Here is a 13,852-nt window from a genome sequence, read left to right on the forward strand (position 1 = left end):
TTCATTATGAGAGTCTTTCAACTTTTATTTATGCGTATGGTTTAGTAGTTTAGGAAAGTACGGCCGGTTACCTAGTCTTGCTTTGTCATTGAATTGATTTGGGATTCTCTTCATTATTAATATTAAATAAATAGCATGACTTTAAATAAAATAAACACACATAATTTTTCTTTTCTCTTTTTTTGTATGAATACAGATAACATTAATAATGTAAACACATCCAAACTCTCATTATCTTAACGCTTATTATATATATATATATATATATTGAATTACTAAACAACAGAAATTAAGTAGAATAAATCTTAATTAAAAAATCCTATTAACTTTAAATATCCTAGTAAGGTGAGGTTAGCAAGATGGTATGCCCTCAATCATCCTTCTAAATTAAAAATTATTGCAATAATAATAATAATAATTCTAAATATCCTTTACCAATGAGCTCCAAATATCTTATTTGTCAAAAAATTATAAATAAAAAAAAAAAAAAGAAAAAACCTTTTAGATCTAAATATCTAATTATTTTAGTTTCCGTTAATAAAGAGAAAAAAAAAATGTAAAATCAGTTAATAAAACCAAACCAAAAAAAAAGGTATATTTCTTGTTAAGTTCCCATTTCACCGAGAGAGGGAGAGTGGGAGCAAAGCGGTTATGGAGTTAGAGATGGAAAGGGAGAGGACGAAACCAGTTGCAGTGTTTATGGCTTTCGGTACCAAAGGCGATGTTTATCCTATAGCTGTAAGTGTTTTCTCCTCTGTTTCCGTTTGTTTCCCGAGTAAATATAACAAGCCAAAAAAAAAAAAAAAAAAAAAAAACAGACTTAGTGAAACTTGATCAATTTCGTGTCTTGATACCAGATTTTCAACATTTTCTAGGAGTTGTACATGATAACTTGAAATTACTTAGTTCGAATTTCATTTTCCTTTTCAATTCTTATTGAGTTTTAGTCGGAATATTTTAAATTAAAGGAGGAATGAAAGCGATTTTAGGATGAAGAAGAGGAAACGAAGGAAAGTGGAAGAGAAAATAGAAAATAATGAGTAGCTCAAAGGTCAAAAGAGATTGTTAATGCCAAAATTGTTCTGAGACTCGGGTGCTGGTTTTTCAAAATTGAAGAGTTAGGGCCCTGCTATGCTGTTGTAGTTTATCTATTTTTTTATCTCATAAATGGGCATGGTAGCTTCAATGAAATAGGATTTTTCTTTGTCCCATTTATTTTTAATTGAGTTCAACAACACTGACATTAGATTTTTATTTTTTATTTCTTATTTTTGTGCATACATGTGCTTGCAGGCCATTGCGGCAGGTTTCGCTTCTGACCAGAAGCAATACAATGTGATTATTATTTCTCATTCAGCACATGAGGTATGCAACAGAGTGCTCTGCTAGTTTAACTCTGTCCATGCGACAAAGTACTCGATCAGCACATCATCTTTTGTATATTAATTTTCTCTTTTGACTTACTAACCAAGGTGCCTGACTAACAGCTGTTTCCCAACCTTTTAGAGATTATAGTACAATTACAATTTCCTGACTAACCAATTTGCTGTTCTATAATATCGCCATTTCTTTTGTTATTTCGTTTGTATGCTGTCCTGCAGAATTTAAGTTCTCATTTGGCTGAAAAACATGTTGCTTATTTTCCAATTTCATCACCGCCAGTTCTTTCTACAGACCAGATTCAGGAGGCTGCAGGTTTGGATGGCTTTAGTCTTTTAGTTCTCTCAATAAAACAGCACTTATTGACTGCTAAAAGTTAAATTTTTAATATCCTCATTGGATCTTTGTCTTATTAGGTTCTATGCATATGTCATTTTCACTGCAGAAAAGAATGCTTACTAGAGATCGTAGACAAGAGTGCTACTCTGTAGTTGAAAAGATTTTTGGATATGGTCCAAGCATGGAGGGTGACTTTATTGCAATAAACTTTTTTGCATTGGTAATTTTTTACAGAATGTTAATAACTTTCTCAGTTGATTTGATTAGAACATTTACAAAGTTATCAAAATACAAACAAGAAATAATCAGTTCTAAACATTATATTTACACATGCTTATAATTTTCTCAAAAAGTATATATTTTGCCACAAGTTAAATATAACACTTTTCTGTCCTTGTAAATGATCCCATCAGTTTGTTTTGCCAAAAGGTTTTAACAGTCAGAGTTGAAGGAAAGTGGCTGTATGTATCTTTTGGTGTCTATGTTTAGAGAAAGAAATAACTTTTGGAGGAGACAATCCATGTGAGAAAATGAAGGATAATCTTTTGAGAGCTTCATTTGAGTAGAATAAGATGGGTCTTCTATCTTTTCTATTGTATGCAGAATTCTCTCTGTACAATTTCTTGTTTTAAGTATGCCACTTATGTGCATGAGTAGCATCCCGTTTGATGTATTTTTGAAAAAACTTGTTACTTATGGACTATTCAAATTGGCTCTAGGGTTATTATGGTGGTAATTTTGGAGAGAGTAGGATAGTTTGACACATCCATACATCTATAAGAGAATTCTGGTACTTTGAGTTTCTTTATCTTTTTCATTCTTCATCTTAGGATATTCAATAATAGTGTGTGATTTTTGTGAGACTTCAGATGGTTCCTTCTTGATGAAAATGGTTCCTTCGTGATGGTCCAGGAAGGCTGGAGTCTTGCAGAACTCTTTCGAGTCTGTTGCATCGTTGCTGCACCTTATCTCGTTCCATACAGGTAATTGAAGATTTTCATCTCTGTTTTACATAATTGAATTCGTTAGCTTTTATTTAATTGAATTGTGATTCTTTGAACTGCTGTGCAGTGCACCTTCATCATTTGAGCATCAGTTTAAAAAGGAACTTCCACTTTTGTATAAATATCTACAAGAATCTCCCACGAAGAAGGTAATTTATGGGTTCTGGCTTGGAAGTTCAGATTATAATATCTTTAATTGTCTCTTACTCTCTCTGCTTGTATATTGTGCTTCTGTAAAATTGACTGAATGATAATCATCATTGATTAGTTGTTAGAAGTTATATTACTTTCCTAGTTTTTATTACTATAAGTTTGAAGTTGTAGACAGTGAATATTCATTTCTCATCTTTGTGTGCATTAGGTTTGTTGGAAAGATGTGATTCACTGGATGTGGCCACTTTTCACCGAGTATTGGGAATCTTGGAGAAGTGATGATTTGAAACTGAGTCCTTGCCCTTTTACAGTTAATTGTCTCAAAATTTCTTTATACATTTAGTGTAACAAAAATTGACACAACCAGTTTGTTAAACAGTTTTAGTTCAAATATTCATCAAACAAGGTTTTAGACCATCTGAAGTTAAATCTTTTATTGTATTAACATTGTCAATGACCACATGGTTTCTCTAGTTATCTTCATGCTTATGTGACTGCTTATTTGTCAACTGCAGGACCCGGTAACTGGTCTTCCTTTGTGGCATGATATTCCTTCATCTCCCCTACTATTGTATGTTTTTTGTTCTCAGCTTGCTTGTAGGGAGGCGGGAAGATATTGAAAACAAATATAAGAGAGGAAAAAGCTACATAAAAAGATATCCATTCTTTATGAAATATTGAAAAATTTTATGCTTATGCTTTTGGACCTGCACACAATCCTTTCAAGGCTCATTATTAATGTATTCCGTGAAAATTATCTTTTGATGCTGATTAGTTTTCTTCACTAAAATTTTCAGTTTGAGTTACCTTTCTTTTGGGTTAATTCCTTTAATACGCAGCAATGCCAATTGTCTTGCATTGAAAATGTTTTACACTGATATTTTATTTCTGAGCATTTTTACTACTTTTTTCTGACAGGTACGGGTTTAGCAAGGAAGTTGTTGAATGCCCTGGTAACTTATTTTATTTTTATGATTATGCCATTTGAATACTTCTTTTGTTCCCATCATGTTAGAACTATAAAATGGTTTCCTTGTTTTATGAACTGGAAGCTAGCGAATAAGAATGGAAGGGTGTTAAGGAGAGAGAGAGAGAGAGAGAGAGAGAGAGAGAGAAGGGGAGTGAAGGACTCTGCTTTGAAGCTTCCTATGTATTAATATATTTCCTCGCAAACTCTAAAAAGCTCTTTACCAGTTCTCATTCACCATATATTTCTCTCAAAATTAAAAGTTCTCCGTTGTCTGACCTCTTAAAAACATGCAAATGAGGCTAGAATTTATATGCAGGCACACACATACATTGTCAGAGAAAATAGAGAGACAGGAAAAACTGATCTGTATTTCTGGCTACTTAAAGATTGGATTGTTGGTAGCTTGGTAGTTCTCTAGCACTTAAAATCGTGTATTGTAGTGCACTGCCAAAAATAGGTTTCTTGGGAAATTTGTACGAGTCCGTTTTATTATATTGATATATGATATATGGTAGATTCATTTATGTCAAAGATGTGAGGTTCTCCTTGCCCTCTTTTTTTATAAAGCATAATCCCTTCCCAGGAGACTTCTTATTTGAGTCAAGTTTTGTTTTCACAATTTCCTCTATCTCATTGTTATAAGCTTACAACAGATTATTGGCCGTCCAGCACTCGGGTTTGTGGTTTTTGGTTTCTCCCTATTGAATGGCAGTATTCATGTACAAAGTGCAGAGAAATTTCAACCTCTGTTTCATTAGGGCATTTAAACAAGAAAAATGAATTATGTTCAGTTCACATCCAATTACAGTATTTCTTGGAGACTCATATGTCAATCCCGCCTATTTTCATTGGGCTCAGTTCTGTTGGTAGGCAAGTTCCTTAGTTTCTTTCTTAACTTCTTGAATCTATTAATTTAGAAGAATACTCGATAAATTTCATTGCTTGTATTACAGGATGATGCGATCATATGAGGCATGTTCTCTTCTTTTCATGTTTAAATGGTCTACTTAGTTACAGTTGTCAATGCATATTCATGATGGTCACCAAACTCACCCCTATATAATATATGGCTATTTTGTGGTCATCGTTATTGTACTTACTACTTAAACTGAGATGTGCTTTGTACTTGCAGCCTCGGATTTTTTAAAGACCCTCTAGCATTTCTTCACGTTCTTCGAACTGTTCTAGAGGTCACAAGTCACAGGTTTATCCTTTTTACCGCCGGCTATGAACCTTTAGATGTGGCAATAAAAAATATTTCTGCTGAAGCATCACCACAGGTGACTCTGAGACATCTAAGTGAAGATTGCCACTCTCTCTTCAATGACAGACTCTTCTGCTTTTCTGGGTGAGCATCTAATTGTACTTTAATCTTAAGGAGACTTGATAAAAATATAAATGTTTCTGTTAGATGGTAAATAACAGAGTAATGCACGATTTTATTGGTTTAGTTTTAGTTTTGATCTATATTAGAACAAAATCAGTTAAGGAGTTACAAGGATACATGAGAAGAATGGAAAAAAAAAGGACCTTTGTTTTATTCATTTCTCATTATTTCATAAAATACTTTAGTGATAAAAAAGAATAGCAAATAAAGAACAACGGATTATAAAGAAGATGATAATAAATCCTCTAAAGCAATAAAACAAAGAAAATAACATAAATGGATTATATTCTTCCAACTCAAGTAGATCAAAAAGATTGGTTTGAAGCTCCTTTTCTTTGCCAAAGATGTTCCAACTTGATTTCTACAAAGTGTGTTGCGAAGGCGTAAAAGTTAGCTGAGGTTTTAGTTTTGTTGTTTTTGAAGATTTTGTAGGTTTTCATTTTTCTTTTCCACTTTAAAAGTTAACATGTTTCTTATTTGTGAATTAGCACCATATCATATAATTGGCTGTTTACTCGGTGTGCTGCTGCAGTTCATCATGGGGGCAGGTAAGAGTAAGAGTGCTCCATCGTTCTCTATTTTTGAGTATCAATAATTTTATTGTAATATCAAACCAATATATGAACTAGTGGATGTTTTATCTTGTACAATGTGGAAACAGTGGGACTACGGCTGCAGCACTGCACGCTGGAATCCCACAGGTTAGCTTTGTTACTTCATCCATTTTCTTATATTTTACTTATAAATGTCAATTGTAATCTTGAAGTGTGTTTATTGCTGTTATTGTGTATTTTCGTATGCATTTCATTGAAATGTATTTTACATGACAGATTCTGTTGATCTGGTTATTGATTGCCATGACAGATAGTATGTCCGTTTATGCTTGATCAATTTTACTGGGCCGAAAGGATGTTTTGGCTTGGAGTGGCACCAGAGCCATTGAAAAGAAACCACTTGTTTCCTGAAAGTAATGTTGAGAGAAGTGTCCAAGAAGCTGCTAATGTACTTTCGAGGGCCATACATGATGCATTATCTCCCTATGTCAAAGAACGCGCAAGAGAAATCTCTCAAAGACTTTCTCTAGAGGTAATGCCTTGAATTATGTGGTGCATTTGTTCATGGCATTTTTAAAGTGTAAATGTATCATGTTCATGTATACGTCCATGATCTATGAATTTTCAAATATACGTTATATCTTTCACTGTAAATGTGTGTTAGATTGATAGCTTGTAGTCAATATTGTTGCTGCTTCTTGTTTGAAAAAGTAACTTGCTTTCTTGCATAGTTGATCGCTTTCCCATTAAAGTTTCATCTTTCTTTCCATAAAAATTTGTTTTAGAATTATGATTGACTGGTTTATTTCTCTGTGGTATTTGAAGTTGATTCAATTTAGTTTTTGGAATTGTGATCTAAGATTTCTAGTTCTTCATGGGCTTTGAGTTTCAACAAATATCTTTGTTTCTGCTTTGATTGTCTTTCCTTGTAGAATTAGGATTTCCTTGTAGAATTAGGATTACATTTCCAAAAGGCATTAGAATCATCTGGGTTACCATTTTCAATAAGAAACTTTGCATTTGTGAACTCTCCCCGGTAAATGTGAAAGTGATGAATACGTTATTTACAGAGAATTGGTTAATTCTTTAAAAATGTGGAAGTGTTTGTGGCTATGAATTAGAGATGATGGAAAATCTTACATTCCAAATTTTACACGAACTTTTCAGGATGGAGTCTCGGAAGCTATCAAGTGCATAAAGGAAGAGCTGAATTGTTAAGTGTAAAACTGGAGTATTCTACAAATGCCTTTTTAACAGAATTCTTACTAGAATCTCGTTAATCTACGACATATACAATGATTCTACTTGTAATCCAATTACTAGCCCTTCCACGAAGTTGGATCTATCCCCGGTGTATAGCTTATGGATGGGTAATTAATAGCACCTTCTAAAGCTTGGAATTTTGAACTTTATTGCACATTTCATTTATGTATCTCGCACTACCAACTGATAAAGACTTAATTTACCGTATGTAATTGTGTTAGCCTAACAAGCTTATTTTGGCACTTTATTTTGGCAATTTTTTATGTTCTAAATCATGTATTATTCAACTTAGCATCTTTCTATATTTTTTAGTTGCATTTCATGTAATTTCATGCACTAAATCGATAAGCATGTTAAGAGTTTATTGTCCCCTTTTGTTAGTTCAAACTTTGTTTTCCAGGAGAGATGATTATATAATTGGCATCATTGTATTTACTTGTAAACTTCAAGATTGGTTGTTTGGGGAATCATTTTGTGATATGCAGCAACAAAATGGTTGTGTTGTGGGTAAAGAAAATTTCACATGTACATTTAATGTTATGTTCTCTAAATCTAAAAAGTTTATTGGTCATTCATGCATTTTGTTGCTCCATTTCATATTTAAATATTTTCATCACCAAAATTCATATTTAAATATTTTCATCACCAAACATTTTAAATATTGTCCCCAGATTTTTAAGATTGCACTTTTTCCTTTATTATCTTCATAATAATTAGAACTAAAATACAAACACTTCTCGTTTCGTTTTTTTCGATTGACAATCATAAACGAATTATATATATATATATATATGTATATATTCCTTGCCTCTTAAGTATGTGATTTGTCATTTATCGTCGATACCCAATAATGTGTTTGGTTTTACTTTTGCTTTAAGTTGAAGGAAAGACTAAGGAAACTATAGCCTTGTCAATTAATGTTTACGAAGTTTAATTAATGTTTTTACGAACTTTCTATGAAAAGGATCTTAAATAACAGTAATACTTATTCAATGGAAAAAGTGATGAGAATCCCCTCTGCTTTTCAAACTTTATAGATATTTTTTTTTATATTTGTAATAGATGCGGTAATCTTTCCGTAAATATTTCTTTTGAAACAATTTGTTTAATCTTACATAACCATCATTGAGAAGTATTAGGTCCTAATAATTTGGTTGGAACTTATAAGTTCTTCCAAATGTTCAAAGTTTCTAATAAATTATCTAAAGAATAATATGGTGGGCACTAATTTATTTTATAAATTTTTTAGGTACAAATTGATATGATATTATTGCAAATATTGAGTTGGATTGAATCACTTATCTATATTTACAAGCAATTTTCATTAATTTGTCGACCACAGGCAATTTGTAACTTCAGTTGGTACCAAAATTTTGATAATATTGCTATCTAATCAATCTTAAAATACTATTTTTTGAGTATTTAAGTCAAAAGTAACTTTTGATTTTTGAAAATCCAGCTTCATTACATTACAACTTTTATTAATTTAATGTGACTTCACATTTGGCGTTTTCAGGTGGATCATGCAAAAGTTCAATTCTCAGCTATGATATTGTGGTTTTTTTAGTTGATTAGATTTAAACTTTAATCAACAACCACCATTTTGCATTTCAAGATCAATATTTGTTTATCTCCCAATGGCTTCTTTTTTCTTGCCCGCATTCCCACCCTTTTCCTCCGTCTTCGTAACTTTTTGGCTCCCTTTAGAGGGAACATATTTAATTACCTTCTTTATTTATTTATTTATTTATTTATTGGTATCTGCAACCAAAAATAGATTGTTTTCATTGAAATTGTAAATTTACTGATTTTATTTAAATCATTGCATCATTTTACAAAGATAAAATTCGAGAAAAGATATATATAATAATAATAACGTATGCAATTGAAGGCTTTAGTTAATTTAGAGAGACACTTTATTAAATGTTACGAAGTTTAATTAATTTTCAATTAGTTTAATAGAGACAATGGTGATGCTTTATTTAGCCTTTCAACTTCTTATATATGCACATCATCATTCGACATACATATTGAATATATGAAACAACAAGGAATCAGTTTCTTCTCATTAAAGCAATCTATGGAAAGCAAAAAATTATTCTACTTTTTTTCCACACTAAAGCGACTAGTGACTATTGAGAATTAACCCATCCGGAAAACCTGCTGAAAATAGTGGTCTGATAAAGACTTAATGAGTCCAAGTTACTGACAATTTGCTGATGGTGGGTTGGTTTTTTATTTATTTTATTTTGGTGAAAGGTCATGGTGGGTTGGTGGCAATGGCCTATGATCTTGAACACATTAATTAGGTTGGACGCAATTTGGAATGGGATTCGAAAGTGGTATGTTTTTACTAGTATCATCCTTTCACGTTTTTTTAAGTACTACCGATGCTAATAAATATTATTACCCAAAAAAAAAAAAAAAAGAACAAACCAATGCTGATTTGATAAATATGTGCTTCACCAAAAATGCTGATAAATGTGTAGTATGCGCATTGTCTAATTACTACTCTTAATTTCTTGGATTGAACGTCTTCTTGTTGCCATCCTAATTAATCATATTCCTTTAATGTACAAGTACTATAGTTTGTAGATTTAGGTTTTTTTCTTTTTTCTTTTTTTTTTTTTCAAAAAATGGTTAGCGCGCACGTATTCACGTATTCTGTATGCACACACAGACACCAAAATATAATGAACCAATTGTATTTTTTACTTATCCTATTCTATGTATTAGTATGACAATATTTTGATTTATTGCCGTTGAGTTGTCTTTGATTCATAGGACTGATTATTTGGCAGAGGGTTTTTTTTTTTTTTTTTGGGGCTAAAATTTCTATTTGAAGGTCAATGTTTTAAAAAATAAAAATAAAAATATTTAATAAAAAATTAACAAGTACTTATTATAAAAAAAAAAATTTTAAAATTATTTGTTTAAATTGTTTTAGAAAAGTTAAAATTTTAACTTTTATAGAAAAAAAAAATTAATTATATAAAAGTTCAATGAATATTTAATATAATTTTTTTTATTTATAACTAAATATTTATTAATTTTTTAATAAAAATTTTTTAAAAAAATCTACTATATTAGACTTTATAAATTAAAGGGATGAAAAACTATGAAATAATAGCTTTTTTTTTTTTTTCTATTTTCCTCTCCGTATACTGGGCATAACCTAATCCATATTTGTTCTTATAAGTCTTATAGACAATAATAGTTAAATTTAGGACAACATCCTAGAAAACAAAATAAAATCTTGAAATTAAGAATTACTATATTAAATAGTAGTTAGCTGAGCACTAATAAATGAGAATCGAAGAAGATGATGACCTCAAAATCTGCGAGGTTGGGGACTTTTAAATAGTGTCAGGAAGTCAATGAGCAAATGGTGGAGCAGAGACCCTACTTTCCTGAAACATGTTTTCATACGGCATGATGATTCTGGCCATACCCATTTAATAAGGAGCAAAGAAATGGGCCCCACAAGTCCACAACCACCCCCAATAAAAGCTCCCAATATTTTCTCCTCCCTTTAAACTCATCTTTTCTCCTCTACCCTTAGTTTTCTCTCTTGGTCTGTGATTCTGCAATTGTGGCGTTGAACCAAAAAATGGGTCAGGAAAGAGGCAGTGCAATGGTTGCAACAGCATTTCTTGTGTTGTTGTTGCTCCTTCATTCCGAACCTGCTAGTGCAGCCACCTACACAGTTGGCAATGCAGGTGGCTGGACCATCAACGTTGCCAGTTGGCCCAAAGGAAAGCGCTTTCGGGCTGGTGATACACTCGGTTAGTTCTTTTATTTTTCACCTTCTTAAACAAATCCAATTATTGTCATGTGTATTGTACCATAACATCCCATTAATATTGAAATTCTAAACAACTTGTCTTATTTTGAAATTCTAAACACACAGCTTAATTAGCTATGTGTCTTTCAATTAGGATTGCTATCCAAAACTAATTTTGTTTGTGGATGAAGAAATAATTGACATTGAAGTTCTAAACAACTCATCTTATTTTGTATCTCTCTCCTTTTTTGATTCTTACCACTAGATTGCTAACATGCACTAGTAAAGTAATTTACATAAACACACTTTTGACTAAATTTTGATACATTGTTGAAAGAGTTAAAATATAACAAATCAAAGAATGATCGATCTGAAATTCTGATACCAAAAACTCTCAAAACCGTAAAAGTTCTCCTTATTGTACTAGATTCCACTCATGCATGCTAATATATATTTGTGAAGTATTATACCACAAGGTCCCTAAATTTTTTTGTGTTAAATATACGAACTAATATTATGATTGTTGGAATTGTACATGCAGTATTTAACTATGCGACAGGAGTTCACAATGTGGTAGCAGTGAACAAGGCAGGCTACAAAACATGCAAGACTCCAAAGGGTGCAAAAGTGTATCAGACTGGAAAGGATCAGATCAAGCTTGCCAAGGGACTCAACTTCTTCATTTGCAATTTCCCTGGTCACTGTGAGTCTGGGATGAAAATAGCCGTCAATGCAATCTGATCAGTGATACATGTTGATGGAGCTCTATATAATTATTTATAAATTAAGCTTAATTAGCTGTGTGACTTTTTATTAGGATTTCTGTCCAAAACTAATGCTGCTTGTGGATGAAGAAATAATGAGACTATAGAAAAGTTTTAGGAAAATTATTATTCTATGAGTGTACTAGAAATATGAGTGATCTAAATATATATATATACACATAAGTAGGCACGGGAAAAGAAACAGCTAATGTTGACCTTTACTACTCTTTAGTTGTCTGGTTATCAGCAAGTCTTATAAATAATCATTGTATAATGGCTTGGCATATAAACTAGGAATAAATATTGCAGTTTAGTACTTTATATTAGTACTTTATATTTTGGTCCAACTTTTAAATTTAAAATGTTATTTCAATTTACAATTTATTCCACATTAATCAAATTTTAAAATTGATTAACACAAAGTTTAGAAATTAAAAAATTATCTAGTTTTTTCAATTTACAAACAAGATAGGAAAAAAAAATTGTTTAGTTGATTAATAAATTAGATTAAGTTAGAGCAATATGTTAATTGATTTAGATTCATATTACATGGAAAACGATGCAACCAACTTTTTACTATAAATTTTGAGAAGAAGAGATAATATGGAAGCTGCAGAGTCTTAATTTTAATTTTTCTATGAACCAGCTTAATTTCTTAGTCATTAATTGGATTTGCCATACAACATACAACAACTTGATTAGAAAAATTCCATAAACAACACTCAAAACGGCATAGCTTTAAAGCATGACAATTTTTTGTCATCAGATTTTGCAAGGTTGGTAAAATTAGAATAAAAAGTTTGCTCAAAAATATATCAAATTATATCGAATATTGAACTTGTTTTTTTCCCTATTTCTTTTCTTTACATTTTAGTTAATATGTGTTGAATATATGGTAAGGAAACTAGTAAGTTCAACAAAACCCTACAAACCCTTTTCCTTTTCTTTTCACTCTTTTTATGATCTCACTTTGCTTTCTCTCACCCTATAAAATCCCTTTTCATTCTCTCAGCAAAACTTTACTTCCCTTATGCACGTTTTATCTTTCTTAAAACTTTTTTAATACCGCAACACCCAGCTGATTATATAGTTTAAGCTATTTGGATGTTCTTAACCTTGGCTTTAATCAATAGAGAGGTACAATATCAAATGAAATCAATAAAAAAATATATGATATCTATCATTATACCTTGACCTATCATCCAATGGCCTACAAGGAAAGTTATCAACATCATCCATGGCTCAACTTTGCATATTAAAGAAAATTATTTTGTCAAACAACAAATGAAATCAATCCATATCCCAAATCCTAGATGGTTGTTCAACATGTCTCTTTTTGATAGCCTACAGGTTTTGATTATTTAAGGGTGGTCAAATATCTGATCATTTAATCAATAAAATTAGGCCGTTCAAATCTCTGACTAATCTTGATCTATTTTCTAATTCAATTTCTGGTCCAATTCCAGCATTACACTTTGTTAATACAACAATACTAAACTAGAAGCATATGATAACCCATTAACTTTGAAAATAGGTCAGGATCGGGCTACTTACCAAAAGATAAATAAATAAATAAAAGGTCAAAGTCGGTTCCTCCTTTCCAACTTGAATCATTAAATAGGAGGCTCCTGGCATTTGGGCCGGCCAGGATTTCAGTTGTGGCTGCAGTCAAAAAAATTCAATGTGCAACGTACCTCTTTTACTTTATATCTGAACCCTCGGAATATGGTTTCAACTGTGTTAACTCAAGTCCTCCTTTTGGTTTTGACCAAAAATAAATAAATAAAGACCTGTTTTTTTACATAAGAATAAGATAACCAATTACAAGTTAACATTTCAAAAAATCTATTTTCGGACCAATAATTCCGTTATTTTATCCTCGCCATATTAATCAGCATGCGAAATAGGAAATATATACATATACACACACACACACACACACACACACATACATCTCCAATGCAATTTTTTGGAAGCAAACTTTTCTGGATACTACATGGTGGATGGCAATCATTCGCAGTTAACAAATTTGTACCACCAAAAAAAAAAAAAGATAACAATGATCATAATAGACCAATAAGATGCACAATGAAAAATATAACTACTGACATGTTTTCCGTATATGGATTTCAAATTTATAATACATATTTAATCTTCAAGAATTAATATTATATTGCAAATTATAATATTAGAACTAGAAGGGACGGCGAAGTAGCAAGTACTATGGATGTTACTTCTACAACTAGAGTTCTAG

General features: G+C 31.4%; 2 protein-coding genes across 5 annotated transcripts; both read left to right on the forward strand.

Annotated features, from left to right (window-relative positions):
- Positions 1-515: 515 nt before the first annotated feature.
- Positions 516-7,270, forward strand: LOC107427858 (sterol 3-beta-glucosyltransferase UGT80B1). 4 transcript variants are annotated; one of them, XM_016038256.4, is made up of 15 exons: positions 533-738; positions 1,294-1,365; positions 1,602-1,695; positions 1,797-1,939; positions 2,632-2,702; positions 2,791-2,872; positions 3,085-3,186; positions 3,392-3,447; positions 3,795-3,829; positions 4,500-4,716; positions 4,979-5,194; positions 5,722-5,781; positions 5,895-5,934; positions 6,098-6,319; positions 6,955-7,270. In XM_016038256.4, the coding sequence occupies exons 1-15, from the start codon at positions 652-654 to the stop codon at positions 7,003-7,005; spliced, it is 1,548 nt and encodes a 515-aa protein (XP_015893742.3). In that variant the 5' UTR covers positions 533-651; the 3' UTR covers positions 7,006-7,270. The 4 variants fall into 4 exon arrangements, with proteins under 4 accessions (XP_024933331.3, XP_048317818.2, XP_015893742.3 ...); XM_016038257.4 differs by having other exon boundaries at positions 671-738; positions 1,826-1,939; XM_025077563.3 differs by lacking the exon at positions 6,955-7,270 and having other exon boundaries at positions 516-738; positions 6,064-6,258.
- Positions 7,271-10,536: 3,266 nt separating this feature from the next.
- On the forward strand, positions 10,537-11,932 carry LOC125424248 (basic blue protein). Its single transcript, XM_016038247.4, has 2 exons — positions 10,537-10,835; positions 11,376-11,932. The coding sequence occupies exons 1-2, from the start codon at positions 10,661-10,663 to the stop codon at positions 11,573-11,575; spliced, it is 375 nt and encodes a 124-aa protein (XP_015893733.2). The 5' UTR covers positions 10,537-10,660; the 3' UTR covers positions 11,576-11,932.
- The last annotated feature ends 1,920 nt before the right edge of the window (positions 11,933-13,852 follow it).

Source organism: Ziziphus jujuba, chromosome 9 (assembly GCF_031755915.1).
Source record: "Ziziphus jujuba cultivar Dongzao chromosome 9, ASM3175591v1".
NCBI lineage: Eukaryota > Viridiplantae > Streptophyta > Magnoliopsida > Rosales > Rhamnaceae > Ziziphus > Ziziphus jujuba.

Excerpts from the sequence above, each read along its gene's own strand:
- LOC125424248 (XM_016038247.4), top strand. The coding sequence starts at position 10,661 with ATGGGTCAGGAAAGAGGCAGTGCAATGGTTGCAACAGCATTTCTTGTG. Across the intron at positions 10,836-11,375 it reads TCGGGCTGGTGATACACTCG|TATTTAACTATGCGACAGGA; the intron begins GTTAGTTCTTTT and ends TTGTACATGCAG.
- LOC107427858 (XM_016038256.4), top strand. The coding sequence starts at position 652 with ATGGAGTTAGAGATGGAAAGGGAGAGGACGAAACCAGTTGCAGTGTTT. Across the intron at positions 3,448-3,794 it reads CCTTCATCTCCCCTACTATT|GTACGGGTTTAGCAAGGAAG; the intron begins GTATGTTTTTTG and ends TTTTTCTGACAG. Across the intron at positions 3,830-4,499 it reads GGAAGTTGTTGAATGCCCTG|ATTATTGGCCGTCCAGCACT; the intron begins GTAACTTATTTT and ends AGCTTACAACAG.